Here is a 24,965-nt window from a genome sequence, read left to right as displayed (position 1 = left end):
CAGGATAAATCTGGGTGGGGAAAGTGAAAGGCAGCGCTTGCCCCTCCCGCATTACCACCACTGAGGTGCCCTTGAGCAAGGCCCTTAACCCCAACTGCTCCTGTGACGCTGCTCAGTGGCTGGCAGATAAGACTGTGGTTGTACTGAGTACTGGTACTGTGTGTGAATGTGCTCAAGGTGTTCCTGCAAAAGAGAGCATCACTCTCAGTGTACCTACTCTGAATAAATAAAGGTAAAAATAAAATAATAAAACAAAAAAAATAAGCATAGCTCCTTTAAGGAATCAGGCAGTGCTTGATATGTCTGCGCAGCATGTAAGTGAAGGAGAGTGAGCAGCAGACTAGGAGTGACAGTGCTATGGAGCTTGGTCCCGTTACCCGCAGTGTAAATACAAAACTTCCGGCAGCAATTAGCTTATGCTGCTGTTTTGAGTCTATATTTTACACATCGCCCCTTTTTTTTGCATTTCAGAAAAGTTGGAGCCAGAGCAGCAGGTGAAAGTGTTTCGGCCATAGTGACATTCAGCAGCACAACGAGTCCCTCAGGGCGACTTCAGAGCCCCAGGGACGGGGGGCCCCTCTCATCCAGTGCCTTGACCCAGTGTCCGCCTCCAGCTCCAGGCCAAGCAGGGCCAACACCTGCCCTGTGCGACCCACCAAGCACTCAGCCCTCAGCCAGGCACGGTACCGCAACAGTCAAATGCCTCACAAGAAGACATGACTGGCTCTTGTCCTCATTTCCACTTCATCCTCCATTTTCTCCTCCTCACCACACACATACAGTAACATCGAGCAAGGATGACTCGACGGTCGGTCTCTCTGCCTTAAGAATCTGCAAACACTCCTCATGACCCAACTGAAAAAGAATATCTGTACAGACAAAACTGACTCTCATTTCCTTTTTCTATCTGTTTGCAAGAGTATTGTGATTTACTGTACAATGAAGATGTGGAAAAATCATGTGAAACTTTCTGTGATTCAGTGTCCTGAAAAGAGGCTGAGCCGTGTTTTATACTGCATCTTCTTTCTCACCAAATGAAACGTCATGAGGAATCGTATCATACTATAAGCCCCTCCAGAGCTCTTTTGGATGATTGTTCTTTTTCACACACAGCTACCAGATGGTAATCCTCATTTGGGGAATGATTGTAACACTTTTGACATTTTAACCATTTTTAAAAAGTCATGCACCAACCAGAAGATAGTGCTAAGATGTGCAAAGTATCAGGACCAAAACACTTTTGTTCTTCCTGCCTGCCACTAAAATAACTAGATGGCAATAATGGAACACAAAGCACATTTGAGAAATCTGTCATTATTTGTAAACAGACTAAAAATACTTAAAAGAATCATTAAGTCTTTTGGGAAACATCGACTTTTTAGCTAAGAATTAAATAAAAGTGGTACGCCTCCCACTCTCATATCTGCACAGTAAATATGTAGCCTGTTAGCTTAGCACAAACACTGGAAGCAAGGGAAAACAGCTACTGTTTAAAAAGGTTTAAAAAAAGTAAGCATAGCAGCACCTAGCTCATTGGTTGTTATATATTGTTGATACCATACAAAAAGACAGATCTTGTCACCTTCAGAAAGAGCAGGCTAGCTTTTTCTCCCTTTTTTCTGTCTTTGAGCTAAGCTAAGCTAGCAAACTGCTGGTAGTGGCTTCATATTTAGTGTATAGACACAATAGTTTGATGTTTTGGGAAATATTGACTTTTTTTGCTAAGAGTTACAGAAGAATATTGATACCACTTCCATGTCTGTGCAGTAAATAATGTAGTCTGTTAGCTTGGCTTAGCATAAAGACTGAAAACAGGTGGAAAAAACAGCTACCTGACAGTTTTAAAAGTTTTTTTTTAAGTTAGCATAGCAGCACCTCAAAAGCTCACATATTAGAATGTTATATTTTGTTTAAAACGTAAAAAAAGACAGATCTTGTCACTTTATACAGAGCCAGGCTAGCTGTTTCTTCCTTATTTCAGGCTTTAAGCTAAGCTAAGCAGCTGTTGGTGGTGGTTTCATATTTAGCATGCAGACACAAGAGTGGTATCAATTCTCTTAGCAAGAAAATTCTCAGCAAAAAAAGGAAAAAATCATACTTCCAAAATGTCCAAATTTTCTCTGAAATAAATGCCATCTGTAATGATATATCGGGGAAGTGCTCTCCCCTTTAAAGAAAATGCTGAAAATAATTGTTCAGTAGACACGCTCACTACAGCCTTAGTGCTGAAGCTGTGAGCTTTTACACTGAAGTGAGTCAAAACAAGGTTTTAATATTGTCAGGCAAACTCAGCTCAACATAAGTCTCCACAGGTCCGATGTTCAGGTTTGGTCTGACAGCCTTCCCTCTTCATGCGGTATTCTTCAACCCAAAGTCATTTTCTTTCTCTCTGTCATCCTCTTCGTTTACTTTCAAAACGTCGTGGCCTTTAATTTGAACAAAAAAAAGGTATTTACGTGTTTCCCCTTCGCTGGGTCATGTCTGAACTTTTCTGTTGCATTCAGAAAATCTTGTAAAGATTTTTACATAATGAAGTCTGATGGGCTATATTACAAATGCCATGAAACCATGATTTTGTTACAAGCAATTTATTTTTGTACTTTACTGAACGTTTTTATGCAATACCGCTGAAATAAGTACTATTGCAAATTGAAGGCTTTATTCTCTCCTCAAAGGAGCCCTCCTCAGTCAGTCCTATCAGACTCTCTCTCACGTGTGGTGACTCAAAGTGCTTTCAGTGTATGCCTGCATTTACCATTTGATATTCTGCCAGTAATGACGATGGTAAATGCTACAAAAGCACAGGGTGACAGCAGGCATTTTTGGAGCGGCTAGTACGATTCATGCTGTATTTGTGCTCCTTAAACACTCGATTTGAGAATACTGCCTTTCATTTTTGGGTTGTTTTTCTTTACTCTGTGACCACTTACATTAGTCAGAATCTCAGTTAGCCATGCATACGGTTGTCAGAGTACAGCTCAGGAGCATATTTCCTGATGGACTGCTTGAACTCGAGAGGTGTGATGATCTTCTGTATGAATGCTCTGCCCCTCCTATTAGTAACCTTTTCATCCCAGCCTTTCACATCTCGGGTTTTTGCACATTGATCCTGTACTTTTGTCAATCTTGTTCTCCAGAGGTGTCGATGTATAAAAGCATGTTTCTGGTTTTATCGAAATTGATGTAAAATTTCCCATGAGAAGCACAGCCACAAGGGTCCAATCATCAGTGTCCTGTATTTTTCTAATGTAAAAATAATAATAATATATCATCACAGAATTTGTTAATATATGTATATGTGTGAAAAGATGGATATGATATAGAATAATGTGTGTATTGCCCAATCATAGTTGACCAATCTTTCAGTGTTGTGTGCAAGAGGCTGTGTATAATTGTCATGACCTGTAGGGCTGGATTCACACAGGAAGATTTTTACACGGGCACTTTATTTTACAGTACACTAATAAGTGTATGTATGCAACAAGCTGGACTTTGGATTAAATTAGACAAAAACTAGAAATAATATGTTCTTTTTTTAGACTTTTTCAAAGGTAACTTGGGACACATTACAAGAACTGCACTGTGAAATTCTGTATCTGCTACCTGAGACACACTTGAGACTAAATATTCCTCTGCTGATATAATTTTGACCTTTACTTGGGATCTGGTTTTAAATGGAGAAGTAGCAGGTATGTGATTTCACTTAAGTTTACAGACTAGTTCTGTTGAAATGTGTCCCAGATTACCTTCTATGAAAGTCTAATAAGGGTTTAATTGTGGAAAAATAATATAATGTAGTTTACAGCACAGCCCTGTTGCAATGTGTCACCTATTACCCACTGATAAAGGATAAAAAGGGCCTAACAGTGGAAACCAGTACACTTTAATTTAATACAAAATGAGGCTTGTTACGTCTTATTAGTGCACTGTAAAATAAAGTGCAACCTTATTTACTACTGTAACTGTGTCCCAGATGCTCAGAAAAATGATGAGAATCATTCACACAGATCTAAAAATAAATCCTACTTTTGTTCCTGTTTAAATCCAGTGTGAATGACTACATTAAGGTTCCCTGTGCACAGCTCCACAGGCAGGCCACTCACTTTTATGTGCAATCGTTTGTTGCAATCCATATGACATGTCGGGGAAAATATTAACAAGCAAAAAATACAGATTCTCTATGTGCCACAGTACTCTGAGAAAAAAAATGTATTATGAAATGAATAAAATTTGCAAACTTAAAGCTTTCTCTTTTGAAAGAAAAAGTTTGTTGCATACCTGCAGATATAGGAAGGCTACACAAATATAATCACATCATCCTGGTTTATTAATCAATATAGAATGCATTTTTATGTACAGATACATTTCAAACAAGGTCTCATAACAGATACCAGAGAGAAATACAATGAAGATCTAGAGCTAAGGATAAAAAAAAACAGACACTAAGTGTTTGTTGATGAGTAGGAGGACATGCTGTCACGGTAACCAATCCCTGTCCTCCCCATCCAGCACGTTCTCAAGGTTCTCTTTGTTTCTCATGCCATTGAGCAGCAGCGCCAACGTCCTGACGACAGGCTGCATCCCCCCGCTGCCCAGAGCCTCCACGTTGCTGTGCCTCTTACCGAAGCGCCCGATGGGTCTCACCCCGCGCCCCACGTACCAGAATGGATCTATCTCTGGACCTGGACACCATACAAAGGACCCATACATAGGACATGAGTAGCAGACACAGAAAAGAGGATAAAGGTAAAGGTAGAAAAAAACACAATCAGAATATTTATATGTTCATATGTTACCTTAAAGAGTAGTCCATACAGTCAAACTCATAGACTCAAAACCTCTCAAGTTTCAGCTCCCAGGTATATTTGTAGTATTTATATCGACCGGGGATCTGCAAACTTTACTCTCACAAAAAAAATCTGTCTGGAGCCCTAATTATTCAATTATCTTATTTTCCTTTGAGACTTTTTTCCATGTTTGCCTAAAAAATCTGTCTAGTTTCCTTGGAGACTTTCCTTTTTCCATTTTTGGCCAAAACAAATCTGTATGGAGCCACAATTAAAGCTATTAAATTCTCTGTTTTCTTCAGACTTTTCCCTTTTTTTGTATATGAAATCTATAGCTAGCAAAATTTAGAGGAAAAGGGATCAAGTCAAAGATCTATGATGCACATTTTTTTTTAATCAGGTGTTGAGTCTATATGTTTTTATAGTTGGAGAACAGAAGAATCACTGTAGGTCTACAGCAATTATAAATGAAAATTCATTTCCATATAATTCTTTGTCAAAGCCACAGGGAGTCACTGGAGAAAGGCAAAAGAGCCACATGTGGGTCCCAAGCCACAGGTTGCTTGACCCCTGAACAGACCTTGTTGTGAAGGTGAACGTGAATGATTTTCTACGCTGATTTGATGCATCCGGGAACCATATGGAGAAATGATTTATTTGTCCTCCTTATATTTAAACCTTCTCTCATGATTTAAATGAGAATAAGAGATGTGCTGAAGTAACACTGACTTCAAGAACAGCACTGTTATATTTATTGTAAGTTTTCTTTGAAGTCATTCATTAGAGACACAAAGAACAAATAAAAAGATTGTTCTGCTGTTTTTGCAGTGGTATATAAAAAACAATACAGTAACAAAACATCCACTCTTCAACATCTGTGCAAGCTAACATTAATCATTTAAAATACATTATATATTAATACAGTAATGATCAAACTTTTTGCAGTGTATTTTTTAACAACATAATACACACGATAGATTACAAGAGAAACCCATGTACCACAAATTCCTGGATGAGGATCTTCATCATTTTAAGCTAAATAAAAAGTGTTTAGCATGTCTCTTTAAAAACAAATAGCTCATACTTAAATGCAGTAAATGGACAAACTGTGGCTTATTGACAACATCCTTCATTTGTAGAAGTAAAATGTAATATGTACTCACCGTGTAAAGTCACAAACAGACTATAAATATGCTCCAAAAATCCCACTACTTAAAAAAACATCTGCAAGTTATATATGTTTTAAAAAAAGTGATCAAATAAAACCAGGTCTTACTTCTGTTGTCGACATTGTGAACAATGTGGAAATCGTGCTCCACCGTGGTGCTGTGAGCTCTGCTGAGGCTGGAGGAGAGGAGGAGGAGCAGAGCCAGAGCTGCAGGCAGCCAGCGGCTCGTCAGGACGCAGTGATGGACATCAGCCGCTCTCCCAGGCAGCATGCTGTGGAGTCGCTCAAGGCACTGCAGAGGACAGTAAAACACCACCATTTATTGAAAGACTAGTGAAAGAAAAACTGCAACCGCAAACTGATACAATTAGACATATAGATTAGAAATATATATTAAAGTCAGGTAAAATCAATAAAAAATCACTTTTGAATCTTATAGAAAAACTTCTTCCAAATAGGAATATGGTACAACATTAGGATAACTAAAGTACACAGTGAAACAAATTTAGAGTGACATTTACTTGATGACAGTTTCCACACAGAAATTATTTATAATTCAAGTAAAGTTAGCAAACTTTCTAGCATGAATTCTTAAATCAATTTGAATTTTCTTTTCCTTAGACCCTGTGTTAGTAAATTTCACTATGACTACCTTTGCATCTAATTACAAACCCCTTTAAAAAGTAATATTTCTGTAACATTTCATCTATCACTACTGTACAGCCCTTTTCTAATATGATTTTGGTTACTTTTTAATCAATAAAATTGCCTGAATAGAAGTAATAACTCTACAAAACATGAAATAACACAAAGGCTGTTATGTTCTTCCCAAAAATGGTGCAAGAGGTAATTTTTCATCAGAGTCATTTAAACCACATTACTAAGCACCAGAAGCCCATATAGGAATATTATGGTTTAAACTGAATTTACTAGGATTTAAAAACACACTAACATTTAACAGTGAATATGTCAGGCTTTAAAAAATAAAATGTATAACGTAAACACTCCTTACCCTGAACTTTGGTAGCGGGCTGAGGTCAGTTGGCGGAGGTCTGAAGTCGTTCTTGTGGAGCAGGTGTGCTACAGCTTATATATGTATGCTGCTCATGTGGCTGCTGGATGATGAATCAAGAACGTCAGACACACTCTCACACACACACATATGATCCCAGACTACAGGATGCATCACCCCCCTCCTCCTCTATGCCTCTTCCTCACCTCCTCCTCCCACTCTTCAGACCCCATGGCTTCATCCCTTTTGAGAAAGGAGGTTTGGTTTTGGAGTTTCTCCTCATGTCTGTCACGTAGCAGCGCAGTCCATCAGGGAGTCAATGACATGTGGACAACTTTTAAATTAGTGAACATGGGGACACCCAGCACCTCAAGTAGTATAAGCCTGTCAGACGGTGACCCGGAACTGTGGTGGGCGTTTTTTGATGAGCCTTTCATCAATCAGCTTGATTACAAGGGACAAGGCAAGACACAATCTGTTGCAAAAAGCTCAATATATTCCTGTCACCAGAAACTAAGCTTTTGGAACTTTTCCTTCATAATCATCTCTTCCAAATAACATTTGCAGTCACATTTAAATAAATGACTGCAAAACCATAAAATCAATCTGATTCAGATAGGAATGAGAGCTTTAAGTATACTATAAGACAAGGAGGCAACAGTACACACATTCATCATGTCATTTTCATCTTGTTATGTCTTTTATGTTGTTTGCATCTTGTTACATCTGTCATGTGTGATATGCACACTCTATGTGTCATTGTTTCGTCCATCGAGTTGAAATAAGTCTTGATGTTGGGAAGTAGAAAGTAGTAAATATAAGTACAGATACCTGAAAATTTTACTCAAGTACCGTTATGAAGAATTTGTACTTATTTACTTCCCACCTCTGTCTGTGTGCATAGTGCATGTGAATTAACACTATGCCAGTGTGCAGAGAGGTGACAATGATGAATCACATGTGAGAGGCCAAGGTGAGGAGAACTTTGCTCTCTCAAATGTATTCAGGTGTAAAGTCGCCTCAGGGACTCAAACGATGTCTGTAAAGGTCAAGATGCTGTGTGACAGTGCTGCTCAAAATGTGACCATGCAGCTTAGCCTTAAAGAGACAGCATGTACAAAAATTTAAAAATACATATTTTTCCTTATCTATCTGGATGGTTTTAGTTTGAGGTGCTGAGTTTTGGAGATACTGGCCAGAGAGACGCCTGTCTTCTCTCTGATATAATGGAAGCAGATGATACTCAGCTTATGGTGCTCAACATGACAGATTCCAAGACTGTACATTATTAGATTATTTGTAAAACTCTACTATAGTTGTTGATTTTTAAAAATGTGTGTTGTCAGTCTGTCACTGGCCCATGGTGGGCCCCCGTCAAAAAAGACACTTGGCCAACGCCCCAGTGTTGCCACAGCTAACAACTTTGCTGGGGGAAATCCTGAATCTAGATGGATAAATGGCACTATACGTAACAGTATACAACAGGTAAGAGGAAAAATATGTATTTTTATTCATTTATTTTTTTTTTATTATCATCTCATCATCATCATCATCTATAATAAAATGTTGCAGTTGTGCACAACAATTACTGTACACATAGTGTATAAATGTAAATATTTGTTCCGTACATGATGAAAAACGGTAACATCAGTCATTTTAGCTCACCAACTATTACAATCATTTCTGACCTCACGTTCTTTTTAACATATATATTTAAAGTAGGCGAACGTTTATGATCCAGTTGAAATAAACATTTCCCACATGCAATATGATTATCTAAAACTTAAAAAAAGATTATTGGATTGCTATCATCATCCTACGTAGTTTGTGATGTAAAAGGCTGCATCTGTGTGTCCACGTGTGCGTGTGCATGTACACAGCTCCACCCGAGGGCAGCACCGTGGTTCTCCTCCACACATTAGGACTGAGATCAGATGGCATGATCCACACACAAGGCCTGATATAATGAGAAGATAACTACCTGAGGACGTGTAATATCACAGACGGATTTGGTGCTGCGCAGAAATGTGGAAGACAAATTCAGAAACAGTTCAATTTGTCCAGGTTTTGTGGGTAAAATATGGTCGTGTTGACACTAATAAGAAGTAACAAGCCATACTTTGTATCAAATTAATCAAAGAAATCATCTTAGAAGTAGTTTTTTTTTTTTTTTTTATCAACCAGTATTAGACCCTTTATTGGACCCTTATTAGACTCTCATAAACAGTAGTATGGGACAGATTACAACAGAATTGTACTGTAAACTAAAGTGTATTGTTTCCCACTGTTAGACCATTATTAGGTGGATATATTGAATAAGTTCTGTTGTAGTGTGTCTCTTATTACCTTCTAAGAAAGTATAATAAGGAACTAATAAAAAGTCTCATACCTCACACTGAAGTCATAGAAAAAATACTTTGCAAAGACCTTTTTTATTCTAAGCCTCTTTTTTATGCATATGCTGATTGTGCCTTGACTCATCACTGCTCTAAACTCACTAAATGTTCTCATCTATTTCAAAAATACACTTCTCAGGGCAGGGCTGTCCACATTGTCCCTGCTCCAGATGTGTTCCTTTGTATCACAGTGCTGCCGCTGACAAGGGTCCTCCTCTTCAAACTATGACATCATAGTCTCATCAGCACCTTATTGAAAGGCTTCATCTCGCCTGTGTGACCAGTGTTTCTGTGAGCGGAGGCACAAAGGAGGTGAAGGTATTCCATTTATAAAAATAATGTCATGATCTTACTACCTATAGAGTTTAAAGAGGACATTTCCTTGGTATTGTGGGACCTGAGGGCCCAGCCTGAGGAGTGTGGTATTGATTGAGGAAGCCCTGCAAAATGATTAAGAGCTTGGACTGGCTCAGCTTTGTGATCTAAATCTTTCCCCTTGCTTGCTACAGTATATTTTGTTAATTGCCTCGTAATTCGTGACCTACAGAGTGTGTGGGCCGGGACATTCATTGACCATATTGGTTGACCCTCTTTCTTAAAAAAGCTTCAGTTGGAAAGTCAGTAGTCAGCACGGAAATGTCTTTGTAGGCATTTCCATGTTGGTGTGGGATTCTGTTCTGATTTTATTAGTTCCACAAACATGAATGTTTATAATTACAAACACACATCCCCATAGTTACTTTGAGACATGAAAATTTTAATAGTAGTACTTTGGGCGGCATGATGAATTGATTAATTGATTAGTCATCGAAAGAAAATTAGGGTGCCAACAATTTTGATAATGGATTAATCATTTCAGTCATTTTTCAAACAAAAATGTCAAACATTTTCTGATTCCAGCTTCTTAAATGTGAGGCTTTACTGCTTTTCTTTGTCATTTATCACAGTAAATGAAGAGCCCAATTCTCAAGACACACCTGTATTCATATCCATCAGCCTCTAACCAGCCTGACCAAGAGAGGCAATGAGTACTAACCAATCAGAAGCAGAGTTCACAGCGTGTGGGAGGGGAACAAACCATAAGGTATCAATCAATCAGGGCCTTTGATGTGTTGCACAATAATTCCCACCCTCCAGCAACTGCACAACAATGAAATCTGCGGTTTAGTCTGACGGAAGGATTTCAAGATATTTTTTAGGGTGTAGAATTGGCCTCTATATTGAAATGAGTGTGTACAAAGTACTGATATAGTAAAAAAAAAAAAATCTATCAAAATAAGGATAATCAAAATAACTGTTAGTAGACTAAAAAAAAAGAGAGTGCTGTCAAATTGTTTTGAGATAGTTGGATTATTCCAGCATTCTAATTTTTTTGGGCTGCATAAAGGGACTACAACTTGCATGTCATTGTGCAACCCTGCGTTGCAGAATGACAAATAAATAAATCTTGTATTTTGTGTACATGGGTCAAATGTCCTCCCCTGAACCCTCACAGACTTAGCAGGTGCCCATGAGTCCATGGCAGTATTGGGATTTGGCCATAGTAACTTAATAAAGGATCAACATCCAGCAAGGAAGTGTGTTATAGGTCACATTAAAATTAAAAGGAGATTCTAACTTAAATGTGGCCCAGTGGCTTAAGAGGGGGATTGTGGGTACAAGTCCCACCTGGGTCATGTGTATCTCATCTGACATATGGTGTCAGTACAGTGTCAGTATCACCACACTGTGGGAGTAACTGGAAATTCTGCTGCACTATGACTCTATCCCACAAATTAGGGCTTTTTTTTCTCAGAAGATATTTTAGGACGTGCACAGTGTAAATAATAAAATCACTAATTCAGGTAAACTGAATTTAGCTGCTTCTGTTTTAAGGTGCTGCTATTGTGCACATAACATAGTATACATGAACAGAATGAAGGCATCTTGTGAAACTCTTGTTTTCTACTATGACCAGTCACATTATCCAGTGTGCGAGGTTTGTGTCACAGATGACTTTGTGAGCCAAATGAAACTGTGAGACCCATAATCCTAAATTATCACTCATCATGAATCTTGTTAATCTAATACTGTGTATTAAACCCGACATATTAGTAATTTCTAATAGTATAGAACTGAATCAGGTATGTCGAGACTGAATATAATAAGTCTAATTGATCTTTATCATGACAGCCAGCACTGGTAAACCTTACCATTGATACTAATTAAGGTCCTGTTCCATTTAGTGCAGCAGAGCCCTTCCAGCAAGCCAACATGCACAATAGCAGCGTCCTGACTCTGTTTGACCTGAATGAAATGGGACCTTAATTAGTATCATTTGTAACACCTGTGTTTGCCTAATTATTTCATGTCAAAATGGCTGCTGTGAAAAAGGTCTACTGCCAACAGCAAAGAGACTTTTCTGTTTTGTGACAGAACCCCTGCTGGGGCATAGAGCCACTGGTAGGTTGGGCATGTATAACCACTGGTAAAAAATGGAGTGAAACTAAGTTGAATGAATATGATTTATGAAGAGAAAATAAACAAACAAGAGTTTGCCAATGCTGTCATGCAGACTGTTATCTCACTAAAATGCGACCTAATTCCTTTTTTTGATCAGTTGCTTCCCCAATTGTTGTTAATGATTGATGAAAAATTGTGTGGTGTCAGGTGTGAACTTTTTTGTTTTTCGAAGGTTGGACATGCCAGAAAGTACAAGTAAAAGTACTTGTTATGCAAAATGGCCCCATTTGAGGTGTTGCATTATATGCTACAATACTACTGGATTATTATTAATGATTCATAAATATGTGGGATAAGCAGTGTTTTAATGTTGCAGATTCAATCAATCAATCAACCAATCAATAAATTAATCAAACAAACTTGTTTGTATAGTAGATTAGTGCAATTCAAAGTGCTTAACAGACGACTGACAAGTCAATAAAAAGACAGAACAACCATAGACTGTAATAGATGATAATGATAATGAAATACAACAAAACAGATTTAAATAATACTAAAAAAAAAATAACTTAAAAGTAAGAGTTAGGGGACTAAATTCTAACTGCTTTACTCTGCTAAATACATCATATTTGTGGCTAATTTTGAAGATGTCAATAACAGATTTCAAGAGAACTATTATTAAGAAGAGAGGGAAGATATGTAACTTTTTATATGGGATACTTTGCTGCCCCTTTGTGGTAAAATATGAGCACATACACATACTTAATCACAAATGACTTCTGATAAAACCACAGGATTGAAACAAAGAACAGCATCATTGCCTAAAATTAAAATATTACCAAAAAAGTCAGCTAGCAGAGGAGCTCACCTGCATGATCAATTTAGAGAACATTCTGTGCACTACATTAAAAGCATGTACACAAAACAAGAGGAGTATACAAGAAAGAGAGAGAAAATAAATAAGAACGACCTGTGCAAAGTGACTTATCATTTATCTACCAGAAATGTATCAAACAAATAATTAGTTTTAATTGCTCTCTTATTGGTAAGGCCTAAAAGTGGTGCCATATAAATGCAGTTATTTATTTTAAAAAAGTTAATTTAGGTTTAGAGTTCATCCATCTCTTCTTGTTAATGTTGAATTTTCCCAGTAATAATGGTGCCAAAAATCTCTTTACCCTTCTCATTAGCTTCAAAGCATATACAGATATCTTTATCTTGCAATTTAATTGTTTCCTTTTTTACATAATGCTGGACATCTACAAAAAATATTCCTTTATACATACAATCATAAAATGAATGTCATTGTTTCTTCCAGAGTTAATTAATGCAACAACTAAGGTTTGTTTGTTTTGTTTTATTTTTATTTGCAACAAAGATGTAGATCAATAATAACAATAACTGTCATAAAAAGGTAAAATAGTATGATGTAACTTTGCGCATCCAGATTGGTTCAAAGTCAATTCTCTGTGTCCTTTTACAGTTCAAATAGTGTCTAATTAAAGAAACAAGCCTTATGAATATTGCAATAGCTTACGTCACTTCACACGGGACGCATGCGCAGTAAGAAATGAAAGCATACGCACCAACAACAAACTCAGCGTCACCACCAGTATCAAACTATTGTCAACAACATTGGTGTCAGAAAGGCAAAGGATATCTAAAAGACAACTGGAACAGCTTCAAAGCCGAAAAGAAACATGAAATCTGCCTGAAACGACGCCACAGCGAACACGGAAGAAGAGAGAAGTGAAACCTCTGACTTTACACTTATTGGAAGTAGCTCCAAATAGTTGACAGAGTGTACGCACTTGCTTCCTGTTGTCACCGTGGCTCTCATAAATCCAGCGACAAGATATAATGTAAGAAATATCGTGGGAAGGACACTCAAACCAAAGGACAGGCCAGTGTGTGTGTTTGTTTTCTACATGAGTGTGTTGGCTGCAGGATGTCTCTGAGTTCAGGCGGCTGGACTCACGCCTCACCGGAGCAGTCCGCCGCCCTCCCCGGTCATCACTATGGGGCCTTGCAGACACAACTTGGCTGCCACACCGTCCTCATGTCGGTTCGGGTGTCGGTGTGCCATTCTGGTATTCGGCCGCTGTGTCTTCCGGGAGCAGGTGATGAGTCACTCCGCCTGCAGCTCAGCATGGACCCGGGGAAATCCGGGGAATTCCGCCTGTCGCTGCAGGATAGCAGCAGCGGGACTGGCCGCAGTGTGGTGAGTTCACGGGCTTCTTGTGATGTATGTTTTGAGTGGGGAACAGGGTGGGAAATGTTAACTTCTTAAAATGTGAACATGCCACTGACAGACTAATGTTCTAATTAACCAGCCAGTCAACATTAAGTCATTATTTATTATTGTAATCTACCAGCCACTTAAATATTTTACCTTCATGTGGCTGGTGCTAATTTCTAGAGCCCAACCAGTATATTGGTCAACTGATATGACTGACCGATATTGGCCTATCACTGCTAAATTGGTCTATATCAATATCAGGATAAGTGGCTGATATTTTGGGCAAGAATCTGGCAATATGACACAGATCACTACAATTGAGTACATTGCAATATATAGTGATACTGTAAGGAAGGTTATATATTTCTATGATTTTCATAAAATTTTAGAAAAAAAAATTATAAGTGTTAAGAACAGTCAACCGCAAATCTAAATCTGAATTTAAAAAAGTTTACTTTTTTTATTCAACTATAACAGCGACGATAGTAGATAACAACATACAGTGTAGCGGTCAGGGGTTTGAACACAACACAAAGGAACCACCGCCAGAAAATCTTTGTATATACTATGATATTGTGATGTGTGTCTTTGAGAATTTATTTTTTTGAATATCATAAAATGTAATACTGTGATACTCAAGTGTATCAGTATTTTCTTACACTCTTATCAAATATTCACTTATATGAAAACTTAAAAAAAGAACATAATGCAGACAGATTTGATCCTTGATCTTTTGTTTTTTAATTCATAATTGTTAAAACTATTGGTGACTATTGTAATTCGTTTCAGCATATATTTATGTGGAAATATTCAGCGTGTAAGCATAAAATCAACTGAAATAATAAAGGTATTACAAGAGAGAGACTCGAGATTGGACTTTGCTGTGTTTTTGATACAGATTATCAAACTAACTTGCAGTAACCTCAGACTCACTGTCACTCACTGTGAATCTGGATTCACAGTGGCCTTTGGGCCCCATGAGGGTCACTGGCCATGGAGTAGTTGTCCAGTTTGCCCAGCTGATAATACAGCATTGCTCTGGGCCCTGTAATATGAAACAGATAAGATTTAACTTAAAGGTAATTTTGGAGGCTGTTGTTTGTGGTAGTGTATTGCTTTTGCATTTACAGGATAGTTGTTTTATTGTTCGACACTTTCTTAGTTGTATACTATGACAGTACATCTGATTTTTTGTTACAGTATAATGGAGTATTTCACATGCATTGATGCACAAAGTTGCTGTTTTGGTCTAACGTATCTCTATACTTCATCTCCTTTGACTCTCTCTTCCTCTATTTCCAGACCATCGCTGAGTTTGATCTGGGGACAGTAAACTATGAAGTTAAATCACCAAAGTGCCACGAGCTGAGTTTGGCGGCGCCTCCTCATGACCGCATCAGCTTTAACTTCCGCTGTGAGCAGGAGGCCCAGGAGTGGGCTACGGTGGTGATATCTTCATTAAAAGAAGCTCAAAGAGGTCAGTCGTCCTTCCTGCCAAATACTCACGGTTCTTTTAGATGATAGCCACTGCAAAAAGGTGAAAAAAGGGTAGATATTTTATGCTTTAACAGAGTCCTGTGAGCCTTTTGAAACTGGCAGTACAACATTGTAGGAAATCCCTGTTGTGTATTAATTTGCCCTGTAGTTGACTAACTAAGTTGTTTGTATTGAGTTTGATGCTTCAAAATTTTATTTATTTATTTTCTTTTAACAAAAGTGCTTTTCATCATCCTGCTGGATGCTTGCTAATAACACTGACGTCAATCTCAACCACTGTAACCAAGCTTCTTATTTTTCCTTTAGAGGGAATTTTAGATTGGTCTGTGTTAATGTATTGATGATACAAACAATTGACAGCTATCTGTTTCAGGCCCATATTTTTCAAATTAGAGATTCTGGCTCAACCAGCTGAGAAGAGACCTTAGGAACTGATGTAGGACATGTACAAAAGACAAACATTATCTGGTACTTAAGGAATATGATGAAAGTTTTGTCTAAGCTGTCTTACAGAGTTATACATTGGAACCTCCTTTTCTGTACAAAAGGTTGAATTGTTTTTCTGGACTGGCTTGTTTGGCACACAAACGAAAAAGTATGTGTAATCAGTCTTGGAAGTGACGGCGTAATGGACCAATTATCCCTGTGGCAGCAAACACAGAAGCCTTTTTGTCAGCAGATCTCATTTGAACAGATAGCTGCACTCCCTGTAGTTCTGGTCTAAGTTAACTGTGTATGCTGCTCTGCTTCCTCTGTGACCTTAACTTATAGGATGTAGCACGATATTGTTTTGTAGGTAAATGAGGTAAGATCAGAGACAGTGCTCACTGTGTCATTCAGATGGCAAAAACACAAAAAGAACAGAGTGAAATATCCACTTTATTCACTATCATGCTGTCTCTTCGACTGAAAGGTATCTCTGTTGAGACAGGAAGCGATGATGTTAAATCTTCAGTAGGTAATTTAAATTTAGAAAATGCTAAATCTTCCGCCTCTCTCTCTGCACTGCCCGTATCACTCCACCCACACACCAGTAGGGTTAGCTTTCAGATGACAATTCATGCCAATAAAGAACATCTTTTTCCATTGCTAAGGTGAATTTGAACATAAAATTAAACTGTTAACAGTTTAAAGTTTATATAAATATAGAAATGCGATTACAAAACAATGTAAAGAAAATAACTTAAAAAATTACATAACAAATAAAACCTAATTTAGGTTAAATAGTATGACTCTAAATAACAGTTATGGTACTTATCAGTCCCTCCTGGATTTCGCAGGTTTTATGGGGACTATTTTGGCCAGAAATGCCTGATTTCACGGTAGCTTTTGCAAAAAGTTGCAATGCATGTTGTGATGTTTTAGGCATTTTTGCAATGAAATTTTGGGAGCAAGTGAAAACTCTCTCAAAACTCTGTTCTGAGTGTTCAAAGTAACCTTACCAAAAAGGCTCAAGGTTACAAAAATTGTAGCAAAATCTGCTTTATTTGTTTATTTATGTATCTCTGTTTTCCACATATCTCAATTGCAGTCGCTCCTAAAGATAACGGTCCACAGCGCCCCCTGGATGGTCTTGATCTGCAGAAAACTTTGGCCTTGCAAAGAACAGGTGTGTAAATCGAACATCCTCCTGCCAATATGAAATGTTATCAGATTTATTTCAGATGTAATGTAACTAATTCACTAATTTCTTCACTCATTTTATTCCTTCATCAAATCATTACAGGCCCACTAGTGGCTGTTAAGAGGTATGGCAACATCCTCTGTGCACACTTGCCAGTATGTTCACCTCTGTGGGCTTCTCTGCATTTCCTTTTGTGTGAATGAATGTATGTGTGTGTGTGTGTGTGTGTGTGTATCCATCTGTAGAGGAAACCTGCATAGAGCTGACCCGAGCTATAGAAGCAGGTGACATGCAGTCTGCTTCTGTCTTTGCTGCCACACTCGCTCGGCAACGCACCGCGCTCAAGATTCAGCCATCTGTCAGAGACTATGAAGACACTGAAATCAGGTTGGAGCATCGTCATTATCAACTATCATTTCAAAAACGTGACTGATGATCAAACATTGTTTCATCTTAAAATTTAATATAAAGTAGATCATGGCACAGTTTATACAGACTGTGAGGCTAATGGTTGGTGTTTCATTTCATGTAACAGCTTGGCTATTGTAGTTGAAGATTCTTCATCATCCTGTTGCGTCACTGTGAAAGTTCTCCCACATATGACTACTGCAGCGCTGAAACAGCAGGTTAGTCTGAACAATGCTTCTCGTCTTAATTTTGCATCCTGAAAGAATCAAGTTGAGTCATTTTTATTTACAACACCAATTCCAAAAAAGTTGGGTGCTGTGTAAAATGCAAAAATATGTTCAGAATACACTCATTCTGAATTTGATGCCTGCAACATGTCCCAAAAAAGTTGATACTGGGTAACAATAGACTGGGAAAGTTGTTTAGAACATTTAACAGGTTCACTGGTAACAGGTGATAGTATCATAATTAGGTACGAAAGGGGCGTCCTCGAAAGGCCCAGTTGTTTAGAAGTATGGGGTGATGTTCACCACTTAGTGAAAAACTGTGTGGACAAATACTCCAGCAGTTTAAATAATGATATCATTAAAACATTCAGATGATCCAGAGATATCTCTGCACGTAACAGGTGAGGCTGAAAACCAACATGGAGTGCTAATGAGCTTTGACCCCTCAGGCTGCACCGCATTAAAACATGATTGTATGAAGGATATTACTACATGGGCTCTTGAACACATGAGGAAAATGTTGTCAATAAATACACAGCATCTACAAATGCAAGTTAAGACTAAAGTCAACATTTCAGATTGCTCTTGGAAATCATGGACGCTGTGTCCCACAGGCTGAAGAGGAGAAGGGCCATCCATATTGTTACTAGAACAAAGTTCAAAAGCCAGCATCTGTCACGGTGTTAGGATGTATTACTGTCGTAATTTGCACATCTGTGAAGGTCCCACTGATGCTGAAAAATACATACAGGTTTTGGAGCAACACAAGCTGCCATCCCGATGATGTCTTTGTCAGAGACGTCCCTGCTTATTTCAGCAAGACAATGACGAGACACATTCTGCATGTGTTACAACAGTGTGGCTCCGTAGTCAAAGAGTTCAGGTACCACCATTAGTCTATCTAAAAGGTTCTGTCTCACTGTGTTTCTTTCTTTGGATTTTGTGCCATCTCAGATGTTTCTCGAGTACGGCTTTCACCCACGGGTGCAGCGCTGGGTGATTGGCCAGTGTCTTTGCACTGACCACCGCTCTCTGGCCTCATATGGGGTTCGTCAGGACGGCGACACGGCCTTCCTGTACCTCCTGTCAGCACGTCACGCTCGCTTGACCCTCCAAGTCCTCCAGCAGGACCAGGAGAGTGCCCTCCTTGTAGGTCCTCCATCTCTGTCTCTCCCCACTCCTCCCCTCCCCACGGCTACCTCTGCAAATGGCCCCTCATCTCTGGACCGAAGGCCTTACACCACCCTACCTCCTACACTCCATCCCAGCAGCAGCACTGGTGAGTGAGGACATAACGTGTGGGTTTGTCACAGTTCTCAAGTCAGGTTGGCTCTAACTTTTCATTGAGCACACACCTGTTTTTTTAGTGCTTTAGGCAGTAAATGTACACGATTGGTACATCTAGTGCCAGCAAATAGTAATACCAGTGTCATTTGTTTGCTGTGTTTGCTGAAAATTCTTGTACAAATGAAATATTCTGATGTTGTACTTAAAAAGCCACGTAAAAGAAAAGTCCAAATGAAATTTAGAATCAGAATTTACTATAGTTTAAGTCTTCAGTATGAATCTTAACATTATTTGCTGTAGATCAAGGCAGCAGTAGACCAGGAACTCGTGTTCTGTGAAGTAAAATGATGTCTGTTTTTGTCCAGAGCAATGTAACAGCTTCAGTTCCCCATTGAGGCAGAGTGAGCAGAAGCTCAGAGGTTATGATGCACCCATTCGAGTGCGACAACTGACGTGGATTTCTCAAATGATTTGTTTGTGTATTTATTCAGGTGGGTCAGAGAGAGGAAACATCGGTGAGATCAGAGATCTCATCAACCTAGAGATGCCTCAACTCAATGAAGCTCTGAGCCCCAACGCAGCCTCCACCCAGGTAACAGACAGCAGTTATGGTGGTTTCAATAGAGTGGTGTTTCTTTATTCACACACAGTTCAAAGTGGTCCATGTTTTAAGATATGTCAGAAGAAAAGACAGTTGATAAGACATACAGTAAGTTGGTTATAGTGCTGTTTCTCAACAAAAATAATAGACATAATACTGTAAAGATTAATGACAACTGAAAGCAAAGTATAAAATCCCCACTCTGTGCCTTACTGTAGGGTTGGTCATGCCCTTCTTGCACTTATATTAATAAACCAACACGGCCGGGCTGTGAGATCTGCAGCACAAACCGCCCTGAGAACTACGTCATCCCGGGGGGATACCGACCCGACGCACTGGAACTCCGACGAATCCAGCAGGAGAAGGAGGCCATCAGACAGTACCAGCAGGTATGAAAAACACACTCACACCTGTAGCACCGAGCATACCGCACACCCACAGTCATACACCTGTATGCACATCTTTCACCCACATATAGTCAGAGTAAAAAGCTTATTTTGGCGTACCATTTGGTGACATAGATGGGTTCAACAGCAGGCCTGGGTCAAGTAATATTTTGTGGGAAAAGCTGCAAGGCAACACAAGGCTCCAAATTGGGCACAATACTCAGGAAAATAATAAAAAGTGAGAAGTATGAAATTGATTCAAATTTGACATTACAATTCAACTTCACAGGCTCTCTCAGGTTGACTCTCTTCTCTTTTGTCTCTGTTTTTTTGAAGGAGAAAGGGAGAAGAGAGGTGCTGAGGAGTGCTGGGGCTCAAAACAACTCACTCCTGTATAACCTGGACCAGGACTACTGAACACACAAGCAGAAACATACACAGGCATACATGCACTCCATGTTTATTTATGTGTCATTCACAGACAGTTTGAACTCGTAGCACCGTTTCTGTTGCAGTCATCAGACACTCTTTTTTTTTTCTTTTAGATCACATAAATCATTGTGCACAATGGGCCTCATACAAGAACGACTCATACGAGCAGATTTGTTCTCAAGTGGTTCATATGAGTGATTTAGGAGATCTCACCAATTCTTTCGTAATTTGAATTTTCTTTCAGGTATAAACGCAATTTATGAGTGGTCCCGACCTGTTGAAGGAGTATGCAGTTGTCTGCAGTTATCACAACCAAAGTTTTTAACTAGTGATTGCTTATTTCATCACTTTGAAGCAACTTTGAGTTTGAAAATCCTAAATTACACTTTAGGTCGACATTATCCTGTTTGGCTCAGCATTTTGAATGCTAATATAATTCTTAATTTATCCATGTAGACTAATGATATCATCATCAGGCAGTTACCTGATGTCAGGTTGTACAACCATTCAGGTTTACACAAGTGTCTGTCCAGGGGGACGTCCTTCGCTGCAACATCATCTATAACTTTTATGGCATACAGTTTTATCCATCTCTGAATGAGACTTCACCTTGATCCCCTCCTCCCACTGCAGTCATCGAATGGCTTGCTTCTTCTTTATGTCAGTGACAGTACAAGGCTCAGGTGACACGGCATTAACAGCAATCATTTTTCCCATCTCTTTTCTTTAGCAGGTCCTTTAATTCGACTGCTGACACTGTTAAAATGATAGCTTTCCCTTTATGGATCTCTGAAAGCAGGACTTTAATCTCAAAACTCATTAGGTTCCTCTTTTTACTCATTCAAGCCATTGCCATGAATGAATAGCCTTATGTGGTATTATTGGGGTGCTAATTATGCTAAATTACAAGTCTCATGCACATGCACTTGAATACGCACAGTTGCATTATTTACACAGTTATCTGAAGTTAGAAGAGTTTGCTGAATCTAAGGTTGCATGTTCGTACGATCCCCCTGTATGATAAAAGCAAGAGACAGTTGAGAATATGACAGATAAGAATATGAAAATGTTCTTGAATGAGGCCCAATTTCTGTATGCACATATACATCCTTCAATGTTTTTCTACCTAGAGGTGAAATGCAGTTTAGAGCTCATTTGAGTTGCACTGACAACATATTTAAGCCTTCTTTCATCCTAGTATTAGCAGAATAATCAATACAGGGTCCCTGTATTGCAGCCCTGCTCAATGTTTATGAGATTGTACAGCAAAGAAACTGTATGAGAACAGCTGATGCCAACTCTGTCCTGGTTAAAAGTAGAAACTGACCGGTACTGGACTTTATAGACCAATGCTGACATTTTAGAGTTTAAAAAAAAACTCTGACAATGATGTTTTTGTCACTAAACATGTAACAATGAACAAATTATGTCCCTGGGGCCTATTTAACAAAGTGAGTTTAACTAGGTGCCTGTCTTAGGGTCAACTGGCTTCACTGAGCCCAACATTAGCCGTCATGGATACCAAGTATCACAAGCTGGTTCTTATCAGGTGGTTTTGTTAACTCTGACTTTTCCTCTCCAGCAACGAGCTTGTGTTCATGTCAAAGAGGCTGAATTCATGTCAAAGAGGCTGAATTGTTAATAACCAGCGACATCATCCACAACATTAATGAAGTACTTAATATAAAATGAGATTTAACAGTGATGGCCACAGGAATATTCAGTTATAGTGACATACAGTACTGGATTTCAGCAAGATGATATATGAACAATGAAGAGGATAAGAAGCTGAAGAAACACTATAAATCATTTCCAGATATCGAAGTAAAGCAGGACTGACTAGTGTCGGTATATTGAGTATTTTTTGCCTGACGATGAACAAATGATTATGAATGTTTGATGCACATAACAATTAAAGTTTGTGCTGCCAAAACAGGGAGGAAAGTGGAGAGGAAAGGAAAAGTACCTAATCATGTAGATAATCATAGGAAATATTTACTTGGGTTTGCCAGTATAATTTGTTTTTCTGGGCCAATGCCAATTATTAGTAACCAAGGAAACTTGGTGCCTGATATACATTTACAGTAAAAATTCAAGTCTTTAGGTCAAAATGCAACTCGTAAAACAGCTTAAATTTGTACTGGAATAGCTTCAGTCACATGTTTAATTAAAATGAGTGTCAACATTATCTTGAAACAAAAAGGTCAGGGAGCTCCCATCAGCATTTTTTACAAAGAAACGGCAGCCTTCAGTGTTGAGAGGCTATTACTCATGACATGTAAACAGTCAGATAGTGTAAAAGTTACAACACTGTCAGGAATTAAATAACCTTTATGAAATTAAATGCAGCTATAATTGTCATAATGTAGTTATTTAGTGTTGTTTTAAAACTAGAGTGGGCACATTGAAACCCTGGAACAGCAAAACAGTTCAACTGATCTATGAAAATATCTTTTGACCCTGTCAGGATCCTGTAGGATGGATGTAGGATGATGACTCCATATTTCCAGTGATCTGATTGGTCAGTGGTTGGTCTTTTTTTCACAGGTGTTGATCTAATCCTTTGAAATTAGCTGTAGTGTAGGTTGCCATGGTGATCTACCGTGGATAGAAGTGAGCCAATTTTGTGATAGCCGAAAAAAAAAGACAGCTGGTTAACCCTCTAATCTTGCTTCATGGTAGACAGCCCCAGCACTCTTCCTCTAGATCAATTAGCTGGATGATCATGATCACTGCTGACTTACAGTATCAAATGTTTTTAATGAACCCCTAAGGAACAGAAGTTGCCAATAAATTGAATGTATCAACCTGATTGGTAATTTTGCACTGTTAATTGTATATACTCTGTCAAACAGATGAAAATAAAATGTTTGTACACAATGTGTGTGTGTGCATGTATGAGTGTAAAAAAATATCAATCTCATTGTGCCCATATAACAAAAACTAAAGGGAACTTGTTTGTAGAATATTCCTTTAACCCTCCCAACAACACCACCCCTTGTGGCAGGCGAGAGAAGAGGAGCGCAGGGAGAATTTTGCGCAGCTGGTGATGATGGATGGCCAGGACCTGCTGCCGAACCCGGAGCCTGTGGACTGCAGGATCTGCTACGTGGACCTGCAGCCTGGAGAGGGCGTCCTGCTGAGGGAGTGTCTTCACTGCTTCTGCAAGTAAGATTCAGGAGGTGGAGGGGACTTTAAAAAAATGATAGAGTGAAGATGTATCACAATGGATGGAAAGTTGGTGTCATGTCTATGGAGGAAGAAAAAGGGAAAGGATTTTGAGAAAGAGCTCAGAGAGGGATTTTAGGTTTCAGATTCTGAATATCCTGGGTTTGCTCGTGTTTCAGTCGGTTTCTGTGTGTTTGTGTGTATCCCTGTCCAGAGAGTGCTTACGTTCAGTGATCATGCTGAGTGAGGAGCCGGAGGTGTCCTGTCCCTACAGAGATGACACGTATTCCTGTTCCTGCTCCCTGCAGGAGAGGGAGATCAGAGCTGTGAGTCACACACCACAAATACACTATATGCTCTGATACACCAGGCTACGATGCAGTACCTTCTTACTACTACTTACGTCTTGTGGGCAACAATTTTAAAAACTGTTTCATTTATTTAAAAATAATTTTATTGCTCCTCCAGAGTCTGTGATCAGAACTGCATTGGTCTTTGATTCCTGGTCAGAAATAACAGACGTTAGAATGCCATAATTGAGCAATCATAATTGAGTATTTAACAAAGCCCTGTAATGAAATAAGATACATTTTGCAATATCGGCCTGATAATCACACTTAATCATCATAAACCATCAGAATGTGTAAATCATCTGTACATAGTGTTTTAATTTAGTAAGAAAAACCTCATTTCAACACTGTGAGCTCCAGCCAAGAAGCTGGAGCTACTGCTCTGCTACTTGTTTTCAGTCCAGACTCTGGCTGCTCTCCCTGTGGACAGCCTTCAGCTGCTCCAGCTAACAAGAAGCAACAGTTTGCCAACTTCTCCAGCTGCTAAATGTTAAACAATAAACTCTGAAAACAGCCAATGGTTTAAATGTGGCCTCTAGTTGAAGAACAAGATGTGTATTTGTAGTAGTAGTCTTTCTTAAAAATGATAACTGTCTAATACAAATCATTAACTACACAAGTTTGGTACTACATGTGGCCTGTAACTCGGATTATAAGCTGTTAATTGTATCGTTAGGTTTAACTAGTCCTCCACAATTGTCCCTTGCAGTTGGTGCCAGCGGAGGAGTATGAGCGCTGGCTTCAAAGAGGTCTGTCAGTGGCAGAGTCTCGATGTGAGGGCAGCTACCACTGTGCCACACCAGACTGTCTGGGCTGGTGTGTGTACGAGGACACAGTCAATGTCTTCCATTGTCCCGTCTGCAGGAAACACAACTGCCTAATTTGCAAGGTATGAAATATATACAGTATGTAAACACAATTAATACAGTTTTTGATCATCC

General features: G+C 38.9%; 2 protein-coding genes across 3 annotated transcripts in view; one reads left to right on the top strand and one right to left on the bottom strand.

Moving 5' to 3' along the window:
• Nucleotides 1–1,989: 1,989 nt before the first annotated feature.
• Nucleotides 1,990–7,518, bottom strand: prlh2 (prolactin releasing hormone 2). Of its 2 annotated transcripts, XM_084747757.1 has the most exons (4): nt 7,174–7,518; nt 6,968–7,067; nt 6,064–6,247; nt 1,990–4,682 (listed from the first exon to the last, which is right to left on the bottom strand). In XM_084747757.1, the coding sequence occupies exons 3-4, from the start codon at nt 6,224–6,226 to the stop codon at nt 4,477–4,479; spliced, it is 369 nt and encodes a 122-aa protein (XP_084603883.1). In that variant the 5' UTR covers nt 6,227–6,247; nt 6,968–7,067; nt 7,174–7,518; the 3' UTR covers nt 1,990–4,476. The 2 variants fall into 2 exon arrangements, with proteins under 2 accessions (XP_084603883.1, XP_084603884.1); XM_084747758.1 differs by lacking the exon at nt 7,174–7,518 and having other exon boundaries at nt 6,968–7,155.
• Nucleotides 7,519–13,358: 5,840 nt separating this feature from the next.
• The window catches only part of shrprbck1r (sharpin and rbck1 related), a 13,544-nt gene continuing 1,937 nt past the window's right edge, over nt 13,359–24,965 (top strand). The window contains exons 1-11 of the mRNA XM_084747789.1: nt 13,359–14,026; nt 15,347–15,521; nt 17,073–17,150; nt 17,411–17,552; nt 17,701–17,791; nt 18,755–19,079; nt 19,579–19,679; nt 19,907–20,077; nt 23,514–23,674; nt 23,889–24,000; nt 24,734–24,913. Of these exons, the coding sequence (XP_084603915.1) occupies nt 13,754–14,026; nt 15,347–15,521; nt 17,073–17,150; nt 17,411–17,552; nt 17,701–17,791; nt 18,755–19,079; nt 19,579–19,679; nt 19,907–20,077; nt 23,514–23,674; nt 23,889–24,000; nt 24,734–24,913 (1,809 nt within the window). The 5' untranslated portion in view covers nt 13,359–13,753. The remainder of the gene's footprint in view (nt 14,027–15,346; nt 15,522–17,072; nt 17,151–17,410; nt 17,553–17,700; nt 17,792–18,754; nt 19,080–19,578; nt 19,680–19,906; nt 20,078–23,513; nt 23,675–23,888; nt 24,001–24,733; nt 24,914–24,965) is intronic.

The sequence above is a fragment of the Lutjanus erythropterus genome, chromosome 21 (genome assembly GCF_056507025.1).
Source record: "Lutjanus erythropterus isolate fLutEry1 chromosome 21, fLutEry1.hap2, whole genome shotgun sequence".
NCBI classification, from domain to species: Eukaryota; Metazoa; Chordata; class Actinopteri; order Lutjaniformes; family Lutjanidae; genus Lutjanus; species Lutjanus erythropterus.
This window is presented reverse-complemented; position numbering and strand designations above follow the sequence as displayed.

What these genes read in the sequence shown, in the direction of transcription:
- prlh2 (XM_084747757.1), bottom strand. Translation starts at nt 6,226, where the DNA reads ATGCTGCCTGGGAGAGCGGCTGATGTCCATCACTGCGTCCTGACGAGC. An exon ending in TCACAATGTCGACAACAGAA is followed by an intron (nt 4,683 to 6,063) that starts GTAAGACCTGGT and finishes TATGGTGTCCAG; the next exon opens with GTCCAGAGATAGATCCATTC.